This window comes from Siphateles boraxobius, unplaced genomic scaffold, assembly GCF_051911475.1.
Source record: "Siphateles boraxobius isolate OS27281-9 unplaced genomic scaffold, OSU_SipBor_1 33, whole genome shotgun sequence".
In the NCBI taxonomy this organism is placed as follows: domain Eukaryota; kingdom Metazoa; phylum Chordata; class Actinopteri; order Cypriniformes; family Leuciscidae; genus Siphateles; species Siphateles boraxobius.
Window position 1 is genome coordinate 8,043,616 of NW_027508953.1, and position 25,790 is coordinate 8,069,405.

A 25,790-nucleotide genomic window follows, 5' to 3' on the forward strand; every position below is an offset into this window, starting at 1 on the left:
AAATTGATTCTTAGACCCAGGCATTCTAAATGGCTGATAATCCAAGATCTGTGTGTTATTAACTGACTCTCTGATTGTGCTAGAATCAGCCAATCGTCGAGATAATTCAGTATTCGCACTCCCCTTCGCCTTAGGGGGGAAAGTGCTGCATCCATACATTTCGTGAATGTACGGGGAGCCAGGGACAGGCCGAACGGAAGTACTGTGTACTGGTACGACTGTCCCTCGAAAGCGAATCTCAGAAACGGCCTGTGATGAGGCGCTATTGGAATGTGAAAGTAAGCATCTTTCAGATCCACTGAGAGAAACCAATCTCCTGGGCGTACTTGCGCGAGGATATGCTTGGTTGTTAACATTCTGAACGAGCGAATCATTAGTGCTTTGTTCAGGTGTCTGAGATCTAGAATGGGGCGGAGACCGCCATCCTTTTTCGGGACGAGAAAATAGCGGCTGTAAAAACCTGCCTCGCTCAGAGAGGGGGGAACAGTTTCCACAGCACCCTTTTCTATTAGTTTGCGCACCTCGGTGCGTAGAACATGTGAGCACTCTTTTCTCACTTTCGTCTCGACCACAGTCGTAAAACGTGGTGGTCTGCGAGCGAACTGGAGCGAGTATCCGTGCTTTACTATATTCAATACCCATTTCGGCATATCTGGAATATTCTCCCATGCCGCTGCGTGTACAGATATGGGCTGAATACAGGCTAGGGGCGGGCCGCTGTGACGCAGGGACCCGGCCAGCGAATCGCCTGAGCTCATAGCTCTCAGAGGCGCGGGCGCGCGCTGAGCAGCTGAGTGAATGGGCGCGTGTGTGATTACAGCAGCGCGCGCTGTGTCTGTAAAACTCGCAGCCTGGGCTGGGGTTGTGTTTGACACTGTAAGGACAGTGTTTATAAGTGGGGGTGCATAAACAGTGGTAGGCACACGCGTCACTTTTATAATGTTTCCCGCTTTTACTGGGGATGAATTTATAACTGTGTGAACAGTGCTTGTGTGTAGTGGTGCGTACATGACCGTAGGCACGTGATCTACATTCATGGGGTGCGCAGCTTGAGCTGGGAATGAATTTGGCACTGTTTTGACAGTATCTGGGAATGCACACCTTGTGGACATGTGAACCCTTAGTGACACAGGCAGAAAAAGACTCTTTTTGTGTTTTCTGTGCGTCGCCGTAAAAACGGCGTTTGTTTGCAGGTGAGCGAGCTCTGTGACTGGCCCATTGACTGCTGTATGAACATATCCAGCCGCCTGTAAGGGGACTGGGTAGTGCTTGAGCTTTTGCAGAGAGAGTGGTCCGGCTTTTGCGAGACACGCACTCTCTCTTTTCATTCTTGTGGCTAGGACGGCTTTCGAGGCTCGGGGTTCAGCACAATCTTGGGCCGAGGACCCCGTCGCTCAGAAGGCGGCTTGCGGTTGTGAGAGCGCGAGCGGCGTCGAGCGTCAGCCTGAGGCGCGGGCTGAGAGGCGGTGGGGGCTGTTCTAGCCCGCTGCGGCTGCGGCGGCCTCTGTCTGCTCTGCGATGAGCTGGAGCGCTTGGGCAGGAAATGCCGCATAGCTTGTGAAGCATTCTGGGCCTCAGTGAAGCGTTCGGCGAAACCCTTAACCGCCGGTCCAAACAGCCCGCTGGTGGAGATAGGCGCGTCGAGAAATGGCGCCTTATCCGCGTCCTTCATCTCAGTCAGAGTCAACCACAGATGGCGCTCGAGAACAGTCAAATTAGCCATGGCACGGCCGATAGACTGGGCGGTGGCCTTCGTGGCTCGCAGGGCTATGTCAGTCGCGCTGCGTAGGTCCTTAAAGGCTTCGGGTTCGGGGCCAGACTCGTCCATAGAGCGGAGAAGCTTGGCTTGGAACACTTGAAGTACCGCCATAGAGTGAAGCGCTGATGCAGCTTGGCCGGCGGCGGCGTAGGCGCGACCGGCGAGAGCTGAAGTAGTGCGGCAGGGCTTCGAGGGGTGGGAAGCTTTGGCTTTCCATCCGGTGGTGGAGGGCGGGCAGAGATGATTGGCCACGGCCTCCTCGAGGGGCGGTGTTCCCTCGTAGCCTCTTTCCTTCGCGCCGTCCACAGAGGAGAGCGAGGAAGAAAAAGAAGGCTTTAGGCGCGCAGAGTGGGGGGCTTTCCACGACTTGGTGAGTTCGTCGTGAACTTCCGGGAAGAAGGGAGAAGGCCTTTGCCGAGGGGCCTGCTGGCGCCCCTGCAGAAACCACTCATCCAGTCGGCTCCGGGTTGGTTCTTCGGGAGAAGACCAATCGAGCCCGAGGTCTTCCACGGCCTTAGAGAGAACGCGGATAATCTCGCTATCCATGGTGGAGCCCCCGCTCGCGCTAGCTAGCGTCGACGGGGCGGGGTCGAGAGTGGAGCCCGGCCAGTCGTCCGATGCAGCGTCGATTGACAAGCTGTCATCCATTCCCCCGTCGTCCTCGGACGCGCCGAAAGTCACAAGGCCCACCGCTCTGCTAGAGGGGTGTGGGTCCGGCTGGGTGAACTGAACCGGCGGTGGGGAAGGCAAGAGCGGCGGTGAAGCACGCGGAGACTGGCTCGGCGTGACGTCACTGAGCTCAGGTTCAGGAAGCCTCTGTGAGCGGCGCTTTTTCTTAGTGCGCGGCTCGAACAGAGGGATGGCGGCGATGGGCTCGCTCACGGCGAAAGCGGCGAGGCGAGCCCGCAGTGCGGAGAGACCCAGGTCGTCACATTCGGGGCATCCGCCCTTGGTCAAAGCAGCTTCTGCGTGGTCCCGGCCCAGGCAGCGAGCGCAGATGATGTGACGATCCCCGTCCGGGAGAAGGTCTCTGCACGACGCGCAGGAAGGCATTTGAAACAACGCCTTGGAAAATTTGCTCTTTTACAAGTGTCGCAGAGCGAACAGATGTAAATACTTGCGTGAGCAGTACGCCGGATGGCTCAGTAGGATCGCGTTAGAAGGCGGCTGAAGGTGCCGACGTCCTCGTAGCAAATCCCGCTGGTATGCTTTTCGACGGCGAAGCTTCAATAATCCGGAGGATCCAGCGAAGAAGGTGTTCGCTGAAGGAGATTAAATCTAAAGAACTCTCATGACGGGGCGCCCAATATATAGCTCTTGGCCACGCCCATCTTGGCGGGCTCTGACGCGCGCGGGCGCGAAGCGCGCTCATTGGTCGCGCATTCAGAGTCGCCCCGTCATTGGTTCGAGCAAGTTGCCGCAGCACAGCCAATGACCGAGCTGCCTTCGTTCATTGCTGTCAGCTGTGCAGCTGCAATGCGTTTTACATAAAGACTTCAATATTCTCGAGAAAAGGAGTTTTCCCATAGCGTAAGCTACTTACGCAATAGGAGAGACCTCTCGAAAGGGAACCGAATTTAAATACAGGAGTGAATCCCTTAAATTATCGTTCCATGTGTGTACGTCACATGAATTTTTCCAACAATTGACAGCAAGGTAACCGTATCAATGTTCTGAAATCTTGTATGTTTGGTATCTGCTGTTTTTGACCCAAATAATTTTACAGAGACAAAATTCTGCAATTTTAACTAAACCACCAGTTTGGTTCCGTAAACACTGCATAGACTTTTTTGTAAATGCAGTTGTCACTTCTTTAAATTACAATGTGAATTAAATTAATAAACAATGTGTACACAAAAAATGTTAATTGACAACCAAATATAGCTGCAGTGTGTATGTAACCCGAAGAAATCTACAAGTCTCAAACTCAAAAGTCACTGAAATATGCAATCAAAAGTCAAATTTCAATATGAACAAGTATGTTTAATCAAATTCTTCCAAAGCCGAATTATGTCACCTATGCAATAGATATTCATTTTATAGTGTATGTAAAGACACTATAAATGAATGCAAACTCATTTGTCACTATTTTGGGAGAAACATCCAAGACAAAGTTGATCATTAAATAGTTTCCTGATCTAAGAGCAAAAAAGTTCCTTTGTCATTTTATAGATTGATATAACCTTTTATGGCGTCTAAGAAATCGAGCTCATTGAGTTATGTGCATTTTGTATACCAATTTGCATTACACTGAAGCTGGTAGTTACAATGATAGTGGGTGTTAGCTGCGGCCCTGACTCTACACTGAAATAGATGGATAGAAAGAGAGAGAATGAAAGACAGAGAGAGGGAGCGTTGCTGTGGGTTACCACTCTATAGAAGAGGCACTCTTCAGAGCTGCTTTCTGTGGCAGATGAGAAAATGTATTTTCTGTGTGAGTGTGTATATGACAGTAGGAGTTATAGTGAGGACAGTGTGTGTGTGTGTGTTTCTGCAGAGATAATGACCAGGTTCTAGAGGCTAAAGCCCACGAGGCCTGTCATTCAGCACAGACTGTGTCACACAACACAACGTGATGCCTTAAGGTGAATGTGTGTGTGTGTGTGTGCACATTTGTATTCATGACTGTATTTCTAATTTTGGCTAAGTGAGATTCAGCATCAATCATAGAGGTTAAAAGTTAAACAAACAAACAAAAAAAACCTCACAAACATTCAAATGTTTGGGGTCGTTATGATTTTTTTAAAGAAGTCTGTTATGTTTTTGAAAGAAGTCTATGCTCAACAAGGTTGCAATTATTTGATCAAAATAATAAAACATATAATATGTTTTATTGTAAAAACATCTAATATGTTTTTTACTGCTCAAGAAACATTTCTTGTTATTTTGAAAACAGTTGTGCTAATTTTTTTTTGCAAGAAACTGATAACTTTTTTCAAGATTCTTTGCTGAATAGAAAGTTTAAAAAACAGCATTCATTTGAAATACAAATCTTGTATTTTACTATGATTTTGTAAATATTATGTATTTCATGCATTATAAATGTCTTTACTGTCACTTCTGATGATCAATTTAATGCTTCCTTGCTGAATAAATGTATATATTTTTATATAAAAAAAAACAACAACAAAAAACGTACTGACCCCAAAGCCCAAACTTTTGAATGTTAGTGTATATGTACACAGTATATAGTTTAGGGTCCAATTCTCAATATTAACTAATTTCTTATTAGCATGCATATTACTAGGATCTTGGCTGTTTATTAGTACTTATAAAGCACAAATCATATTTTGCATGACCATATTCAACATCCCTAATCCTACCCTATACCTAAACTTAACAAGCTTACTAACTATTAATAAGAACTTATCAGGAGTTTATTGTGGCAAACGTTGTAGCTTATAGTTGGTTAATAATGAAAATCTGACCCTAATCTAAAGTGTGACCATATCTATCTATCTATCTATCTATCTATCTATCTATCTATCTATCTATCTATCTATCTATCTATCTATCTATCTATCTATCTATCTATCTATCTATCTATCTATCTATCTATCTATCTATCTATCTATCTATATATATATATAAATTAATAATAACTTTAGATAACTTTATCAAATATTGCACTCCCTTATTTTAACATCTCATTCATTTTTCCATCTCAAAATAACCCAGATCCCAGTCTGTCAATGGAGGTGTGGGAGGAGCTCTCGGTGACACATGTCTCACAGATGTTTTTTCTCTTGTGGTGGGATTGCCAAATCAGAGCAAAGGCTTTAAAAAAAAAAAGGCCCTGTGCTCCACCCTGCGGGTCCTTCCATGACTTTACTACCCTACCAAAAACTAGGAGTAAACAGCGCAGCAAATGGCCGATAGTGAGTGGAGACACAGTCGCTGAAAAATGACTGACAGTAAAAAATCCTGACAGTAATACTCCAAGCACGTGTCTGTCTGCACTTTCTGAGTATTTCCCATTTGATGATTTTTTATGTCACTTTGGTAAGGAAGGAACTCTGTAATGTATACATTTCTATGTTTATCTTCTAACACTTAAAACGTAAAGAGAAAACGTACTAGCTTATAAACCGGGTGGTGGGAAAAAGAGCACCTAAAAGATACAAAGAAAACATAGGGGACGTCTGAGAGTTAAAGATAATGGCAGGAGGAAACAGGCCAGACCATGAGATGACTCTGCCAGACTGTTTACTTTGTAGCTAATAATCATTGTACACACACGCCGTGCACACTCACACACACAAACCCCTGTACAGTGGTGGTACTATCTAATGGTACCACTGAACTTTACTATATACCATGGTGTTGTATAATTATGGCATACTCGCTGCACAGGTTTCACTACAAATCATAACCTGATAGTTCAAAGATGTTGATTTTGGCTTGACAAAGCCTTGTCTTAAATTTTAACATGTAAAAATACGCTCACAAAACCGTAGTAACATCACTATGGTACTTTTTGTAAGGGTTACTTTTTCTTCCCACGCAATCCACTTGATGTAATTAAATGGTCTTAGAAGCCTATGTCTAAATTGTTCCCACTCATTGGTAAAGAATTAATTCCCAAAGGCTGACAGAGTTAAAAACAAACAGTCATGCTGCTTTAAGATTGTGCCTGTAGTCTGTCCTCTCACAAGCTCCTTCCTTGTGTGTGTATGGGGTCAGATCAGGCTCCAAACAGCTGACTGGACCCGTGTGTAATTGTTTGTGTGTGAGTAAGTGTATGTAAGCGTCTGGAACTTGGAGAAGCAGAAAGCGCGTTCAAGGAAGTTTAGTCACATGAACATCAGTCTGTGCTTCCCGGCTGATCATATGGTTGTGTTATAATCAAATGGTGAAAAATGCATAACCATAATGCAGAAGAACATTTAACAAATCCTCAGACAGAAATATGTTCACTAACGCTCTAATAAAACCCATTTACAGAAAACTGTACAGTACTATAAATCTGGCAATATGGTTTAAAAAGTCAAGGAAAACTATTTAAAAACAAGACGAGACTATTTAAGTTAAGAGTCTAGCTTGCAAATAAAGAAAGAGCCTGCCTCATAAAACTCCTCCCTTCTTTTGCTGGACTGTTTGTGTTGAAGCCTGTGGGCCTGGCACGAAAATCATATTTCCTAAAGTAGACGAGTAATCATGAGTGCTGATTCTCTGCCGACGCTCCCTCAAGATCTACACAGAAACCGTGTGTGTGATTTTTAGTGGCATGATGTCATGGAAAGACCTGCAAATCAAACAGACCTTTATATGTAATGATAAGAGTGTTTAGAGTATGGGAAGATTTATTAAAGCCAGTTTCAGAGTAAAACTGGAAGAGTTGCAGAGTGCTTCAGAGTAAAAATAAATAAATAATAAATAAATAAAAAGGGAACTGTGATCCTTTTCCACAATTGTGACTTTACTTATAATTACCAATAATAATAATAATAATAATAATAATAATAATAATTTAGGTTTACAATGGGATAGTTTAAAACGTAATAAAAATCTTTATATTAATTAATATACACAACCATTCCAGATTTTTTTGTTTAAAAAAATTAAAGCTTTTTCAGCAAGAACACATTAAATGATCAAAAGTGAAGTGAAGACTTTTACACTGCTTTAAATAAATTATGTTCTTTTGAACTTCATTTCAAAGAATCATAGTTTGCACAAAAAAAATATTAAGCACAATGGTTCTCAATTATGATGATAATAAATTAATTTAAAGTTTTACTTAAGCACCAAATCAGCATATTAGAATGATTTCTGAAGGATCATGTGAGACTGAAGACTAAAGTAAAGATGTTGAACAAAATGATAAAAAAAAAAATGTTTTACTTCATCTTTACTTCATTCTTCAGTGTCACAAGATCCTTCAGAATTTTTTTTTCTCCTTTATTTAACCAGGATGATCTCTCTGAGATTAAAAATCTCTTTCACAGAGGTGTCCTGGCCAAGAATGGGCAGCAGACAATCACAAACTTACAGATCAAAATAATAAAAGCCCTTTACTCCAGTTCAGTTCTGACAAATGGAACAGAAAGAGTATAACAAATTTGAGACCGGAGGAAATATTTCCCAACACTTTTCTTTTGAATCAGAAAAAAAAAAAAATTCTAATGTGCTGATTTAGTGCTCAAGTAACATATATATATATATATAAAAAAAATTCCAATAATATTTCACAATATTAGTTTCTACAGTATTTTTGATTAAATTAATGCGAACTTAATGTTTTTTTAAAGAAGTCTCTCATGCTTGCTTTTGAATGCTAGTGTAGTTAAAAAAAATCATATCAGATCTCATTGTAAACTTTGTCTTACTGTAGACATTCTCCTAATTACCTTTATTTTTTACTCTGAAACGGAATTCTATATAGATTTGACAGTCCAAGAACATGACTAACACTAATGTGAGCAAACGAGGACTAGGTTTCACAAGCAAACTCAAAACAATGTCATCTTCAGACCTGTCATCACTCGACCATAAAATCCTGCTTTATCATGTGTCATAGTAGTAAATTGGGTCATTGGGATAATTCATCCAAAATGAAAAAAAGTCATAATTTACTCACCCTCATGTCATTTAAAACCTGACGTTCTTTCTTCTGTAGAACATAAAAGAAGATATTTTGAGTGACGTCTGTGCTTTTGTCCATACAATGAAAGTCAATGGTAACCAAAAGTTTCACCAAAATTCTTTTGTGTTCCACGGAAGAAAGGCGGTCTCTCAAACACAAAAAAGCAAAAAAATCGAAAATTATAATAAATTATGCTCACAGTTTAGTTTAGGGTCCAATTCTCACTATTAACTAACTATTATCTTCGACTTTTACCTCAATAAACTCCTAATAACTGGTTATTAATAGTTAGTAACTTAGTTGTTAAGTTTAGGTGTTGGGCAGGATTAAGGGATGTAGAATATGGTCATGCAGAATAAAGCACTGATATGTGCTTTAAATGTTCTAATAAACAGCCAATATCCAAGTAATATGCATGCTAACTAGTTAAAAGAGAGAATTGGACCCTTAAATAAAGTGTTACTGAAATTATTATGGCTTTGATAAGACATCAAACCTGCAAAATCCATGGCGGTTTCTGATGAATTTTGGGGCTGACTGCTAAGTTAGCAACAGTAAGTCAGCATTTGCCAGGTTCTTATGATTCATGGCAAGCTGGAGTCTGATTCTAAGTATAAACCTAGCTGTGGAATTTGAGCTGGGAGCTTGATAAAAGTTTAAACCGTATATAATCAGATCAAGAACTAATAAAAGGCAGAAACTGACATTTTAGAGAAAACAAGTGGAGGAGGGGCACAGAGGGTTTGATGTCAATTATCAAGCTCTCTGTCAAGCAGGACTGTCTCAGTCTGCCCTCTTTTGGACTGAAATAATATATCATCCGGTTCCACTACACTGAAATAGCTAGTTTTAGTGAAGAAGGAGGCAGATACTGCATGTGACTGATAATCATCATCAACATTGTTTTGCCTTCTAGCACACTGGGAAAGAAAGCTGGGCCCCTACCTTGTGAATAGCGGTCATCTTGCGTAAGAAGCTCAGAGTTCGTTCCAGCCGATTTCCTGATACATGATGCTCTTTGTTTTCGTCCCCCTCAGCCTTTATTTGTCCTATATCCCAGCCCAGAGCAGCACTATCTATACTGTACCAGAAAAAAGTGAAATGGTTGCACTAAAAGTATGAATATTTGCATTAAAAGTATGGATATTTACATGAAAGGCCACGGTTGATTAAAACACACACCTGTAAGATGAATCTCCAATCTGGTGGTACGAAACATTTTCTAGATTGATGAACAAGATTGGTAAGTTGGTAAGAATTTTAATGTTTTGAAAGAAGTCTCTTATGCCCAACCAAGGCTGCATTCATTTGATCAAAAATACAGTAAAACAGTAAGTATTAATTTATAAAAAATAAAAAATACTTTACTATTTTCTGACCCCAAACTTTTGAACAGTAGTAATGAAACTTTATAATAGATAGAAACAAAAATGTCAGAAAAAGAACCGCATAGCAAAAGGGATTCATAATTTCACTTAAAATGAATTCGTATGAATAAGCTGGAAGTCCCAAACATACGGACCTTGGCAGTAGGAGCGCGGACGAGGGGTGGAGCTCTTAGGCATCGGTTGCATCATACACAGGGTGGGGGCGGAGACACTGCAGCCATGCATCTGATTGGACTGCTCCTGAGACAGAAATTCAGAAAGAATTAAGAAAAAAAACCCACACAAAACTGAAACATACTGATAAAAAACTAATTTGCCCAAATAAAACAAAATTATTTCGATTTACTGGTCAAAACTTTTCTCTTTTTTTTAAAAATGTTTTTATAATGTTCTCCAATACTACTCTAAGTTTGCATTTATTTGATCAAAATACAGTAAAAACATGAATTAAATGTATACATTTATATACATTACTGTAATACATTTATATATATTCATAATATTATAAAAAATGTAAATAAGTTTGCTATCACAGTACATGTAAAATGTATTTAAATAGAAAAGTTTAATTTATATTTTAAAATTCCATACTTTTCCAGATTCAAATGTCCAAACTTATCTTTATCAGACCATATGGTTCATACAGCATTATTTTCATTATTATAATTGATCTATAGTATGGTTACCTGTAAATATTTTTAATTTTCTCTTTTTTTCCATTGGTTTTCTCAAAGTGATAACATGCGCTTACATGATGAGAAGTACCTAAAACGCTTTATAACCTGCATATATTAACCTCTGACACATCAGTTTGATACTGTAAATGTGGTTTGCTCCTGTTGCTGGTTTGAGTGGGACACGGCGATTCGTTTAGTGAAGTTCAAAAGAGACTAGCTCATGGTAAATAAAACCTTTTTTCCATTATCCAGACCTTGAAATGACTCAAATCTAATTCCATATTTTTCAATACTTTTCCAAACTGCATAGGAACCCTGGATTACTCCAGTTTTCTGTGTCATATGATCCTACAGAAATCACTCTATTTGCTACTCAAGAAATAATGATCTCTTATTATTATCAATGTTGAAAACAGCTGTCCTGCTTAATATTGCAGCACATCAATGTGGAACATTGATAAAAAAAAAAAAATCTGGATTCTTTGAACAGAAATTTCAAAAGTACAGCATTTATTTGACAGTTTGTGTAACATTGTAAAAGTATGTACTGTACTTTTCTCACAATTTAATGCATCCTAGTTAAATAAAAGTTAATTATTTTCAAGTCCTCCACTTAAAGTAGAATTTATTGCATTCCATTAAATGCATATTCAATATTGAGCGGTTCACATCAATATCTTTATTTTATTTTGCCGAACAAATTGTAAACTTTCCTTGAATACAAAACTATAGTCTAAAAACTCAAAATTAAATTTTTTGGGGGGTTTTCTCTCTTTTTCAACATATGATAAATGAAATGAGGTGCTGAACCTTGATCTCAGGAGGTCAAGAGGAAAAATTAGATGAGCTGTTTTATTTAATATTGTCTATGGGGTTTGCATTTTTGTTCAGTGAGGATCCTGCCTTAGAAGGTCACATATACACAGCAATGCAGCTCATTAGCTGTATGCATGTTCTAACCTCTAGCACTGATCGATGATGTTCCTGATGCTCTGCACCAACTTCCTCCTCTGTAAGTGACGTCAGGGAGGCTTGAGTGACAGACCTGCGGCGGGGTTCACGAGCTCTCTTTGACCTCAATGCACCGTTCAGCACTAAGGACATCTCATCCGGGTCCAGATCTTCCAGACTCACACTGAAAAAGAGACAGAATCAACACTAAATTCACATACATTGTTATTGCATGACACGATACAATAACTCTTGCCAAGTAATTGTAGGTCGGACTTGTTTTTGTCCTGTTGTCTGATTAGTATCATTACCGAGTACCACAAATTATAAGTTCCACAATACATCTGAAATAACATAAACAAACCTACACATATGTAAACACACATATATGCAAACTTCATAACATTAAAGATTTATAAAAAACTTCAATCTCACTCTTTTCTCTTCATTCAGTTGATTTTAAGTCAGTAACACTAACCAGAGAACGACCCAAACTGCAGTGTAATGTTAGCTCCCTACTAGAGAGACCTATGTATGTCTGTCTCCTCACTGAGTACATTGGCACTGGCTGGTAGTGATCTCACAATAATAGTCCACAGAGTGACACAGTAGAGGCCCTATATCAGCACAGTTGTGAGGATGAGTGAGTGTGTGTGTGTGTGTGTGTGTGTGTGTGTGTGTGTGTGTGTGTGTGTGTGTGTGTGTGTGTGTGTGTGTGTGTGTGTGTGTGTGAGTGAGTGAATGTGTGTACGTGTGTGTGTGTGTCTGGTTCAGGTATACCCTACATTATCGGGACAAAATGTCTCCACAAAGATGGCAATATCTAAAATCCCTGTCATTGTGGGGACATTTTTGGTCCCAATGAGGAAACAGCTTATTAATCATACTTAGTGATGTTTTTTCAATATGTAAAAATGCAAAAAGTTTAAATATATTGAATATATACAATTTATTCAATACAATTTGTACAGTATAAAAATCATTATGTCAATGGAAAGTCCCCATAAAACATGGAAAACAATAATTTGGGCATGGTATGTCCCATATTATATATTGTAATGGCCTAACTCAGTATAAAGTATAGTAATTAAAAAAAAAAGTAAAAATGTTCTTTTAAACATAATAAAGGTAAGAAAAATATAAACTTGAATTTATATGAATTTATATATATATATAAATTCATATTTTGCAGGGTTAACCATTAATTTCAGTAAACATTTTAAGTAAATAATTTAGGTTGTGAGGGTTTGCTGACAAAAAGACACATTTGTATATATATTATAAAATCTATATATTTACTTCAATAAATATACTTTACTGTGTGTTTACTTTACTTCAATAGTTTGACTCAGCAGGTATGTATTAATCTGATCAAAAATAACAGTAAAAACACTTATAATGTAACAGAAAGTTTACATTTACAATAAATGGTGTTCATATTCATCAAAGAATTGTAAAGAAATATTAAGCAGCACAATGATTTTGAAAATTGAAAACAAAAAATGTTTCTTAAGCAGCAAATCATCATGAATGATTTCTGAAATATCATGTGACACTGAAGACTGAAGTAATGGCTGCTGAAAAAGCCAGCTTTGCAATATAAAAAAAAAAATGCAGCTCACAATATTACTATATTCTCGATAAAATAAATGCAGCCTTGGTGAATAAAGTGTCTCTTGTCAAAAACAATACAATATATATGATTTATAATATGATATGACGTTTAGCCATCATAATGGCATTTTATTATATGTCAGTACAGATAAAGCCAAATTAGTAACAATTTCATTTTTTAATTTTAATTAGTTCAGTCAGAGCACACTTGGATCATTCTGAAGAACTGAAGTGCCACAGATGAAAATGTGCTCTTACCTGCGCGAGTCATTGGTTGGATATCCCTGCGCCACGGCTCCAGGTTCCCAGCTGTGTCTCCTCCAGGGGTCGATCTGAAGAAGGTGACGAGTGGCAGGGGAGCGCAGGGCCACGACCGGAGGGCCGGGAGAGATCGGTGGTGAGAATGAGGAACATGAAGGACGGGGAGAGGGAGGAGGAGTGCTCGACATCTAGGTGTAATGAGTAAGGGAACGAACAAATGAGTTTGTGTTGTAAGTGTGCATGAGAACAATTCATGCAAAATTACTGGCATGTAAACACAGTTCTTTCCTCACACAGAAACACAAAATGCACAATTTCATACCGTGTACATAAGTTCAGGCAGCTCCTCAGGGCCCATACTCAGATTATAGCTTCACTGCTCCCCCTACAGATCAAAATATGACATTACAGTTTTTTAAGAATGTGTTTGGGTACAATCGTTAAAACAACAACAAAACATAACACAAAACGTCATATCCAATACACCTGCAAGAGATCCAGACCACCATTGATCCATCAAGTCAAGTCAAATTATTAATAATCTTTTAATGCCATCACCAGCAAGACTATCTTCTAGGCAATAATAAAGTGTTTATTTATTAATGGAACCTAAAACACTTAAAATTAAAATAAGACCATTTGAAAACCATTTAAACATATCCCTGAATAAAAGTGTTGTCTATTTACATTAAAAACAGCTTCCCCAACACTGGGATGTACAAGTACAGTAAATTATAGAAATAATAATAAGAAAATTTGAGTGCAATGCTATGAATGGTTGAAAGGGAATTATGTGGTTGCTAAGGTGTGCTAATTGGTTGTTACCACATTGTTATCTAGTTGCTAAGGTGTGCTGGATAGTTGTTGCAAGGTAGCTGCTTTCAGGCAAAGTCAAAAGTCTCTAGATATGCCTCTCCTTCAATACAAGTCTATGGGATTTTATCTGATGTGCTAGTTTTATGATCTGTATGATCTGAAAATCTTAGGTCCATTTCATTCCTTAAGGTGCTTAAATATGAGTATTATCTGTGTAACCTAATGTAGCCAGGTTTCAGGGCCATCCAAAGCATGATGTCGGTCCATTCACTATCACCTTCCCCCTAAAGCGCAGGTTGCTGTGTTATCGCACCACTTGCACCGCCCTTTAAGGACGGCCCTGGTCAGGTTTATTCAGTCATATAAAATATTTTTGACTTCTATACATCCAGTTAATTAGATGTTACCAGCATTTCTAGGATCTGATATCATATCACAGTTCAGTTTACAACTACAATAAAAGTCCAGCACATGAGAGAATTCATCCAGTCATAAAAGCTTCACAGGTCATTGCACATTTAGTAAAAATGTGTCATAACTTCACAGGGAGTTTATGGAACGCGAATGATGGGGTGGGAACAGCTTTTGGTTTATGTTTTCACTCCATGAGTCTGTTTATCTCTCATTTTACCTCCCTCTTCCTTTCTTCCCCTCGGTCTCTATGGTTATTGCATAACACCATTTTTAAAATAGTCTGGAGTGGTTCTTCCATCCTTTTCTTTATTCCCATTCTATTAGGAATGCATTTTGAAGCACGCACATGCCTTTATAAAACCATTTCCTCTAGTATAATGGCTTCAGTCATTTTAGTGCTCCAGTTTGCAACACAGTAAAAGTGAGTAATGTTCTGCAAATAAATTTGTACACGACACAAAGACATGGTCTGCCAACAGGCCGAGATAAGGTTGTTATTACTTCTGTTCCACACCTTTGTGTAAGCAAGCACGTACAATGAGAGAAAGTAAGTTGACAGTAGAAAGAGAATGTAGAAGTCGAGATTGTTGCAATCACAGTTCATGATTTTGTTTCCTAGCTGTTAAATAAAAACTGTTATGGCACTGTGTGTAAAGCATATCAAACATGCAGTATATTTCTACTATCACAATTTAAAAAAGAAAACGCAAAAAAAAGGCATAGTTCTCCCAAATATTAAAATGATGTCAATTACTCACAGTGTTTTCTTAAACCGTGGAAAACAAACGAAAACAAAATACGATTATCAGTATTTAACAATATTCAATTAGTTATTCCACTGAACATGGAATCTCGTTTCTTTTCACTCACGTCTCACCCTTTTTTGAAGAGGATTATAAATGTTTCTTCCTTTGTTTCGCTTTTAAATAGGCCTATTATATTCGCATTCTTTACTGTGGTAGCCTAAAGTAGAAAAAACCGCTGTAGGACAGGTAGCCTGTAACTTTTTACTTGCATGTCAAATTCTTTTTAACACAGCTTGAGCTTGTTATTAGACTTTTATTAGAATTTATCTGTAAAGCGCGTTTCACACCCACGTGTGATTTTAGTTTCGATTTCTCTGGCAGCGCAAAATCAAACATATCCTAAATGTCTTTAAATAAAATTCACTCTTTTACAACAAGTAGAAAACGTCTCAGGTTACGTATGTAACCCTGGTTCCCTGATAGGGAACGAGACGCTGCGTTTGAGACGCGGTGGGAACGCTCTGCGTGATACGTCGTGAAGCACGTGTAAAATCAGTCCAATGGAAGCCCGCTACAACATAGGTGACGTCATTGACCAGGAAACTATAAAGCACCCTTGAAATCAGACCGCGACAGCTTCTGAAAGGCCTGAAGCAAGTCGATCAGGGCATGCAGGAAGTATGGCAGGCAAACGCAGCGTCTCGTTCCCTATCAGGGAACCAGGGTTACATACGTAACCTGAGACGTTCCCTTTCAAGGGAACTCGAGCTGCGTTTGAGACGCGGTGGGAACCCCATCCCCACTATGCCATAATGACAAATGCCCGTTCTGTGTGAAGTCCTGCGCACACTAAGAAGCAAGCAGCCTCGCCCCAGGAGTGGAGAGGTCAAGGTCATAGAACCTGACAAATGTATGCGGAGAGGACCATCCTGCCGCATTACAAACGTCCAGAAGAGAAACACCCGAAATTAAGGCCAAAGAGGCCGCCATACTCCGAGTAGAGTGGGCCCGCACAGCCATAGGTGAAGGCTGTCCGGCCGCTTCATAAGCCAATGAAATAGCCTCGACTATCCATTTACTCATAACCTGTTTAGTTGCAGGGCATCCTCTCTTGAGTGACCCAAAACAAACAAATAGTTGCTCAGATTTACGCCAGAGGGCAGTTCTGTGAACGTAGACATCTAAAGCCCGGACTGGACATAACAGGTTAAGCTGTTCCTGGTCTGGGGTATTAAAGGGTGGAGGATAAAAGGCCTGCAGCACTATTGGGCCCCGTACATTCAGTGGGACCTTAGGGATATAACCTGACCTGGGGTAGAGAAATGCCTTCACCATACCAGGTGCAAATTCCAGACATGAAGGAGCAACCGACAGAGCATGTAAATCACCAATTCTCCTGATAGAGGAAATAGCAAGGAGAAATAAAGATTTTAGGGTGAGGAATTTTTCTGAAACCTCCTCAATGGGCTCGAAGGGAGCCATGGCCAGACCCTCAAGTACAATGGCCAGGTCCCATGCCGGTGCTCTAGAGTGCAGTGCAGGTCTCAACCTCAATGTACCACGAAGAAAGCGAGTGATTAAAGGATCTCTCCCAATAGAAGCACCCCCCAGAGGGGTGTGGTAGGCAGATATAGCCGCCACATAAACCTTCAAGGTGGAAGGAGATAATCTGGCAGAGAAACGGTCTTGCAGGAAATCAAGAACTGAACCAACAGGGCAGTTAACAGGATCTAAGCGACGTTCACCACACCAAGTGGAGAATAATTTCCATTTCAATGCATAAAGCCTTCTCGGAAGGAGCTCTGGATTGGAGGATGGTCTCAACGACCTCAGTCGAGAGACCGGATTCCCTGAGCCAGGCCCCTTCAGAGGCCAGGCCCACAGTTTCCACAATTCCGGCCGAGGGTGAAATATTGTGCCCCCTGCCTGGGACAACAGGTCCCTCCTGAGAGGAATCTCCATGGGAGAGCCGTCCAGAAGAGACACTAAGTCCGAGAACCAAACTCGGGTCGGCCAGTAAGGGGCTACTAGTAGCAGACGAGCCCCTTCTCGGCAAACCCTCTCCAGAACCCCCGGGGGGATTGGTATCGGGGGAAAGGCGTACAGGTGCAGCCTCGGCCACACCTGCACCATAGCATCCAGTCCGAGAGGAGCTGGGTGCATGAGAGAAAACCACATGGGGCAATGAGTTGAATCTAATGATGCGAAAAGGTCTACTTGAAGTCTACTTGAAGGGTGAAGTCTCCACTCCCCGGGCCTCAGCCCCTGTCTTGACAGAATATCCGCTCCCACATTCTGTTTCCCTGGAATATATACTGCCCTGAGTGACAGCAATCTCCCTTGGGACCAAAGGAGGATCTGATGGGCCTGTTTGCAAAGGTGTCGTGACCTCAGACCCCCCTGATGGTTGATGTAAGAGACCACCGATGTGTTGTCTGTGCGGACCAACACATGACGGCCTCTCAGGTCTGGCAGGAAATATTTGAGCGCTCGAAATACAGCCATCATCTCCAAACGATTTATGTGCCAGGAACATTGATGGTCCTGCCAAAGACCTTGCGCCGAGCGGCCACTCATGACCGCTCCCCATCCCGTGAGTGAAGCATCCGGCGAAAGCGTGACGCGTCGACAAGAAGCCCCCAGCACTGGGCCCTGGGCGAGGAACCAAGGTTTCTTCCACATGACCAAGGCACGAAGGCATAGCCGCGTGACCTTGATCCTGCGGAACGGATTTCCCCTCAGAGAAAACCCCTTGGTCCTGAGCCACCACTGCAGGGGTCTCATGTACAGAAGGCCAAAAGTAATTACGTTGGACGCAGCTGCCATGAGACCCAACAGTCTCTGAAACTGTTTTACAGTGAGCAACTGGCCTAGTTTCACATTCCTTACGGCTATGAGAATCGCAGAGATACGCGTAGGAGACAGACGTGCCTGCATTGTGGTCGAATCCCAAATTACCCCCAGAAAAGTGGTCCTCTGAGCAGGGAGGAGCACAATCTTCTTGGTGTTGAGCCGCAACCCCAAATTCTTTATGTGGGACAGAACGACATCTCAATACCGAACTGCCAACTGCTCTGACTGAGCTAAAATCAACCAACCGTCGATCTAATTCAATACGCGAATGCCCTGGAGTCTCAAAGGAGCCAGAGCTGCATCCACACATTTTGTAAAGGTGCGGGGTGATAAACCTAGGCCGAATGGAAGGACCCGATACTGGTAAGCTTCGCCCCCGAAAGCGAACCTCAGGAACTTCCTGTGATGAGGATGGATAGATACATGTAATTACGCGTCCTTCAAGTCTATTGTGATAAACCAGTCCTCGGACTGAATCTGTGATACAATCTGTTTGAGTGTAAGCATTTTGAACTTGAGTTTCTGAACTCTGCTGTTTAAATGGCGCAGATCTAGAATAGGACGCAACCCTCCATCCTTCTTTGGATCAATGAAGTAGCGGCTGTAAAACCCTGACTCTCTGCTGGGAGGAGAAACCCTTTCATTAGTAGGGGTGTAAGAAAAAATCGATACACTTAAGTATCGCGATATTTTACTTGGCAATACTGTATCGATTTTCAAAAACGCAATATCGATTTTTTTTTTTTAGTTTACGTGCAAAAATATTCATGGTTCAAGTTTATGTTGTGTTTAAAATCCCTACCACTAGATGGCTATGCTGAGACGCACCACTAGTCTCTCGCCTAACCGCGTCTAACTTTTTGCTAAAAGCTAAAAACATAGCTATGGCTGAACCCCGCGTAAGACCGGCTCCTGCTGCATTCCGTGCTGAAGTGTGGAATTATTTTGGTTTCCAGAGTAAAGAGGGCTCTACAGATATCGACAAGAACCATGCGGTTTGTAAACTGTGTCTGGGAAAGATTAAGTACTCTGGTAATACCACGAATTTGAGGGCACATATAGCAAGACACCATTCAGACACTCAGTTAAGCGAACAGCAAGCTAAACGAGTCGACCCCTCACAACTCACCCTTGCTCAAGTTCAGACGCAAAAATTACCAACGACTTCAACTCGTGCAACCAAAATAACCCAGTCGGTAGTTTATTTCATTTGTAAAGACATGCGTCCGCTCAGTGTGGTTGAAAACGAAGGTTTCCGTTATATGGTGCAAACAATGGAGCCTCGTTACACTATACCGTCCCGGCAACACATCACTGATATCGCTGTGCCCAATCTTTACAAGGAGGTTAAAACAAACGTGCTGGAATGTCTAGCTTTAGCTGAGAAGGTTGCCTTGACATGTGACGCTTGGACGTCTAGGGCGACTGAGTCATATGTGACTATTACGGTTCATCACATAACTGACGAATGGAAGCTGGAATCCTGTGTACTGCAGACGAGAGCGATGTACGACAGCCATACCGGAGAAAACATCGCTGCCGTACTGAAAGAGGCCGTTGCTGAGTGGCGTCTGGACATAAAAGATCCCGTCTTAGTTACGGATAATGCCGCTAATATGCATGTGGCAGCTGAACTTGCCGACATGAGCCACATACGGTGTTTTGCACACAGTCTTAACCTCGCCTCACAGAAAGCGCTGAAAGTGCCATCAGTGGATCGACTACTCGGCAGGGTCAGACGCGTCACTGCATTTTTCAGACGCAGCACCATAGCTAGCCACCAGCTTAAACAAAATCAGGACCTGCTCAAGCTACCAAAGCACAGACTAATCACAGACGTTGTTACAAGGTGGAACAGCTCGTATGATATGGTGGACAGATTTTTAGAGCAGCAGCCAGCCATCTGTGCAGCACTCCTTTCAACAGAGGTCCGCAAGAGTGAGAAGGATATACAGGTCCTTCTCAAAAAATTAGCATATTGTGATAAAGTTAATTATTTTCCATAATGTAATGATAAAAATTAAACTTTCATATATTTTAGATTCATTGCACACCAACTGAAATATTTCAGGTCTTTTATTGTTTTAATACTGATGATTTTGGCATACAGCTCATGAAAACCCAAAATTCCTGTCTCAAAAAATTAGCATATCATGAAAAGGGTCTCTAAACAAGCTATTAACCTAATCATCTGAATCAACTAATTAACTCTAAACACCTGCAAAAGATTCCTGAGGCTTTTAAAAACTCCCAGCCTGTTTCATTACTCAAAACCGCAATCATGGGTAAGACTGCCGACCTGACTGCTGTTCAGAAGGCCATCATTGACACCCTCAAGCAAGAGGGTAAGACACAGAAAGAAATTTCTGAACAAATAGGCTGTTCCCAGAGTGCTGTATCAAGGCACCTCAGTGGGAAGTCTGTGGGAAGGAAAAAGTGTGGCAAAAAACGCTGCACAACGAGAAGAGGTGACCGGACCCTGAGGAAGATTGTGGAGAAGGACCGATTCCAGACCTTGGGGGACATGCGGAAGCAGTGGACTGAGTCTGGAGTAGAAACATCCAGAGCCACCGTGCACAGGCGTGTGCAGGAAATGGGCTACAGGTGCCGCATTCCCCAGGTCAAGCCACTTTTGAACCAGAAACAGTGGCAGAAGCGCCTGACCTGGGCTAGAGAGAAGCAGCACTGGACTGTTGCTCAGTTTTGCATGTCATTCGGAAATCAAGGTGCCAGAGTCTGGAGAAAGACTGGGGAGAAGGAAATGCCAAAATGCCTGAAGTCCAGTGTCAAGTACCCACAGTCAGTGATGGTCTGGGGTGCAATGTCAGCCGCTGGTGTTAGTGCACTGTGTTTTATCAAGGGCAGGGCCAATGCAGCTAGCTATCAGGAGATTTTGGAGCACTTCATGCTTCCATCTGCTGAAAAGCTTTATGGAGATGAAGATTTCATTTTTCAGCACGACCTGGCACCTGCTCACAGTGCCAAAACCACTGGTAAATGGTTTACTGACCATGGTATTACTGTGCTCAATTGGCCTGCCAACTCTCCTGACCTGAACCCCATAGAGAATCTGTGGGATATTGTGAAGAGAAAGTTGAGAGACGCAAGACCCAACACACTGGATGAGCTTAAGGCCGCTATCGAAGCATCCTGGGCCTCCATAACACCTCAGCAGTGCCACAGGCTGATTGCCTCCATGCCACGCCGCATTGAAGCAGTCATTTCTGCAAAAGGATTCCCGACCAAGTATTGACTATTGTGTGCATAACTGAACATAATTATTTGAAGGTTGACTTTTTTTTTTGTATTAAAAACACTTATTTTATTGGTCGGATGAAATATGCTAATTTTTTGAGACAGGAATTTTGGGTTTTCATGAGCTGTATGCCAAAATCATCAGTATTAAAACAATAAAAGACCTGAAATATTTCAGTTGGTGTGCAATGAATCTAAAATATATGAAAGTTTAATTTGTATCATTACATTATGGAAAATAATGAACTTTATCACAATATGCTAATTTTTTGAGAAGGACCTGTATTCACACTGACTGATGCTGACATCACATGTGCTGAAGCAGTACTCAAGGCACTCAAGCCCATGAAGGATGCTACCTTAGTGATGTCAGAGGAGAGCATGCCTACTGTTTCCCTCATTGCACCACTTTATGCAAAGCTTGTCATAGGCACAGAAGAACACCTGGATGACACACAAACCGTGAAGAGTATCAAGGCTGCTATAGCAAAAGATCTGGGAAAGAGATATGCTGATGAACAGGATACACTGCGAATGGCATCAGCTCTTGATCCTAGGTTTAAGGATCTACCCTTTCTCTCCGAGGCAGAGGCCAATGATGTCTACTTCAAAATAACTGATGCTGTGGTGGATGACCTCACCAAGCAACAGAATGTAAGTAAAAATAAATACATCAAATACACACAAAGGAAAATATTATGTTTAAATATTATTAAATATTATTAGGAAATAATATATGATCGCATAAGGCCTAAAGTGTAAATAAATAGTAATATAATCTCCATTTAATTGGACTTGAATCTATGTACAAAAATAGGATGAATTTTGATCATAGTTTTATTTTATTTTTCTTGTCACTTTATTTATTATTTCATTTTAATTTATTAAGTTTCATCTCAATATTTTATGATTATGCGTGGATCTTGGGCTTTGTTGTACATTTGTACATTTAAAAATGTTTAAATAAAGAATCACAAATAAAAAATAGGAATTTGGGCTAAGATACGATTTAGTGTTGGTGTACATAAATTTACTGTAAACTAATACTAGTTTGATTTGATGTTTTCAGCAGCAAGGGGAGGTAGAAAGTCCAATGGAGGAAGCTGGTCGGTCAGAGGAGGTTGATCAGCCAAATGGCCCTGTATCCACCCAGTCCCCCAACAAGAGACCAAGGAGCTCATGTGCTTTGGCAGACTTGCTTGGACCTACTTTTGCCTCTACCAAAAATAATGCAACGCCAAAATCTGCACATTACACTGCAAAAGCTGAAGTTCAACGTTTTAGGGAAGAACCCCCTTTGCCACTTCCAGAGAATCCTCTCAGTTGGTGGAAGTTCCATGAGCACGAGTACCCTCACCTATCCAAAGTAGCAAAGCGCTTTCTTTGCATTCCCGGTACAAGTGTCCCTTCGGAGAGAGTTTTCTCCTCCGCGGGAGATATTGTTAATGCACAGAGAAGTGTCTTAAAGCCTGAGCATGTTGATCAGCTGGTTTTCCTCCACAAAAACCTTAAGATTAAATAAGCTTCCCTTTTCATTGATTTAATAATTAGTGTTACATTCCTAAATGTTTCCTTTAGGAATCGTGTTTTTATAACACTAAGTGTTATGTGTTAGATCCTGCACCTCAGATTGCACCTTATGTTATGCATTAGCCTTTGTTATGCATTAGCCTGTTATGCATATGCATTGCAGTCAGGGGCTGTGTATTTTCTGACAATTTACATTAAGTTCTTCAATGTTTCCTTTAGGAATCGTGTTAGTGTTTTTGCAACACAAAACATGTTGGATGTACTAGGGTACATGTTGTGTACTAGGAATAGTGCAAGCACTTTTTTTAATTGACATAACAATGTCTTTTCTTTTTTGAGATTGTGTGATTTTTCAGATTTCTTTTTTTATGTATTGTTACAGGGTCTGTATTTATTTTAATTTATTATGGCTTACTTGAGCATATAAAAATGTGTTCACCAAGAACCTGTGAGCACAGTCCCAAACTGGCAGTTTGATTTTGCTTGTACTGAATTGTTGTTTACCTAAAGTAAACTTGTTTGACTTTTATGCACATCATGTCTTTTTTCAAATAATACTTTTTTCTAAAATGATAGTCCTACTTTAAAAAAAAAAATCGCAATATATCGCATTATGAACAGTATCGGAATATATCGCGATATATTGAATCGTGACCCATGTATCGTGATACGTATCGTATCGCCAGATTCTTGCCAATACACAGCCCTATTCATTAGCTCCTTTTTGAAGAAGCGTCAGTACTTCCTGCTCCATAACCAGAGCCTGCTGAGAGTCCACTAACGTAAAGAGGACCCCCTGAAATCTAGGCGGACGAGAACCGAACTGAATTCTGTAACCCTTTTCTATCATACGGCGGCGCTCTGTTTTTGCTGATATCTGTGTGTGTGTGCGGAGCTCGTAGACGGACGAGACTGCTTAAACTTTATGTTGCGAGCAGCCTCGGGGACACTGGACCAGCGAGGAAGAAACCTCTGAAACGCAGCCGCTTGTTTTTTGTTTTCTTGGAACCGATCAACAACACAATTTATAGCGTCGCCGAACAGACTTGATGGTGAAAGCGGTTCATCCAGAAGAACAGATCTATCTTTGTCTTTAATATCTGAAAGATTTAGCCATAAATGACGTTCCGTGGCCACCAGGGCTGCCATAGAACGGCCCACAGATTTGGCTGTTTCCTTGGTGGCCCGGAGAGACAGATCTGTCGTGCGACGCAATTCTCGAATTGCCTCAGCACTAACTTCCTCACAACTGTCCATGTCCCTCAGCAGGTCAGCCTGGTATGCTTGGAGAATCGACATAGTATGTAAGCATGCCGCTGCCTGACCTGCTGCCGAATACGCTTTACCCACTAACAAAGATGTATTTTTTTTAGTGGGTAAGGTTTAGTGGGTAATGTCGGGGCTTTCAGAGAAGACGATGACTCGGGGGAGAGATAGCTTGCTAGCGTGTCTTCAGCATGAGGCATAGTCAAATAACCAAAGTGATCAATCCCTTGAACTTTACTATAGTTACTAGTCTGCTGATTATGCACTCTGAAAGAAGCCGGTTTAATCCACGATCTCGAGACCTCGGGGTGGAGATCGGGAAAAAACGGGAGTTCCCGAAGAGGAGGTCGTGATCTAGATGGCAGATATCGTTCATCTAAAATACTTTTTCTAGATTCAACATCAACATCATCGGCTGGCCACTCAATATTTAATTTAGTAACGGCACGAGATAAAACCTCCCAAAGCTCCTCATCAGCGGGGGAATGAGCTGGCGAACACTCAATATCCCCCATATCAGCGACATCCAGATCCTCAGAACTGGATAGCCGCAATATTGCTGCCTCAGCCTGGGAAGGAGAAGCCGCAGAGCGGGCTCCTTCCTGGGCAAAGACACCGGATCCAGCAGGTAGGGGCAGAGAAAGGGCGGGGCCCGTCTCAAACCCCGCTACTAGATCCATCTGCGAACCCCAAGATGAAAGCCGACGCTTTGCCTCGGCAGCAGCGGGACCCGCACCTCGGGGAGCGCGAACCCAACCTATCTCCTCAAAGAATGCCCGGCGAGAGCGGACAGTTTTCATAGACAAACTCATGCAATGCTCACAATCAGCCCCCTCGAGGACTGACTGGGCATGCTCCACTCCCAAACAAGCAATACACATACGGTGTGTGTCCCCACCCGTGATATAACGAGGGCAGGGAACAACACAACGCTTATAACTCTCCTTGCTCGCCATGGTGATATATATATATATATATATATATATATATATATATATATATAAGGGGCTTGACAGACAACAATAAATAGACAAGGACAGATATACAGAGAGCGCTTGCTGAAGGTGCAGAAGCTGTCGCGGTCTGATTTCAAGGGTGCTTTATAGTTCCCTGGTCAATGACGTCACCTATGTCGTAGCGGGCTTTCATTGGATTGATTTTACACGTGCTTCACGACGTATCACGCAGAGCGTTCCCACCGCGTCTCAAACGCAGCTCGAGTTCCCTTGAAAGGGAACATGAAGATATTAGAAAAGAGATGGTCTCTTTCCTGCTCGTGTCCCACATTCCTGATCCCTCTCAAAGCGCAGAGCGGTAGGCGTAGGCTATATCATGCGTCTTTGTGTGGAAATAATTTTAACAAATTAAAAAAAATTACTTATTATATTATTACTTATTATTATATTATTTAAGTAACCATTATTTACTGATATTTATTTCAATGCTTTACAGGCATTAGTGTATTGTTTCATTGACGGAAGTGCTCAAAGAAAATGTTTGAGCCTCGTTTATTATTATTTTTTATTTCCCTCCGATGCTTTGAATAATCGATGTTGATTACTACGGAAGCTTCGAAGCTCAGAAAATGGTATTCGGACCAGCCCTACCATTTGGCCAATGAATTCAACTCAAAAACCAAACCAATTGGATTCATAAATGAATCATTCATTTTTG

General features: G+C 41.5%; 1 protein-coding gene across 5 annotated transcripts in view; it reads right to left on the bottom strand.

Annotated features, from left to right (window-relative positions):
* arhgef2a (Rho guanine nucleotide exchange factor (GEF) 2a) overlaps positions 1 to 25,790 on the bottom strand; it is an 86,830-nt gene that overhangs the window by 43,290 nt on the left and 17,750 nt on the right. Inside the window, exons 2-8 of one of the 5 annotated variants that reach the window (XM_077195337.1) lie at positions 13,559 to 13,621; positions 13,234 to 13,424; positions 11,371 to 11,545; positions 9,868 to 9,973; positions 9,528 to 9,567; positions 9,291 to 9,426; positions 8,340 to 8,372 (exon numbers count right to left, since the gene is read on the bottom strand). In XM_077195337.1, the coding sequence (XP_077051452.1) occupies positions 8,340 to 8,372; positions 9,291 to 9,426; positions 9,528 to 9,567; positions 9,868 to 9,973; positions 11,371 to 11,545; positions 13,234 to 13,424; positions 13,559 to 13,594 (717 nt within the window). In that variant the 5' untranslated portion in view covers positions 13,595 to 13,621. Of the gene's footprint in view, positions 1 to 8,339; positions 8,373 to 9,290; positions 9,456 to 9,527; positions 9,568 to 9,863; positions 9,974 to 11,370; positions 11,546 to 11,839; positions 11,957 to 13,233; positions 13,425 to 13,558; positions 13,622 to 25,790 lie in introns of those variants that run through there. The other 4 variants (XM_077195338.1, XM_077195343.1, XM_077195339.1 and 1 more) reach the window with 4 other exon arrangements.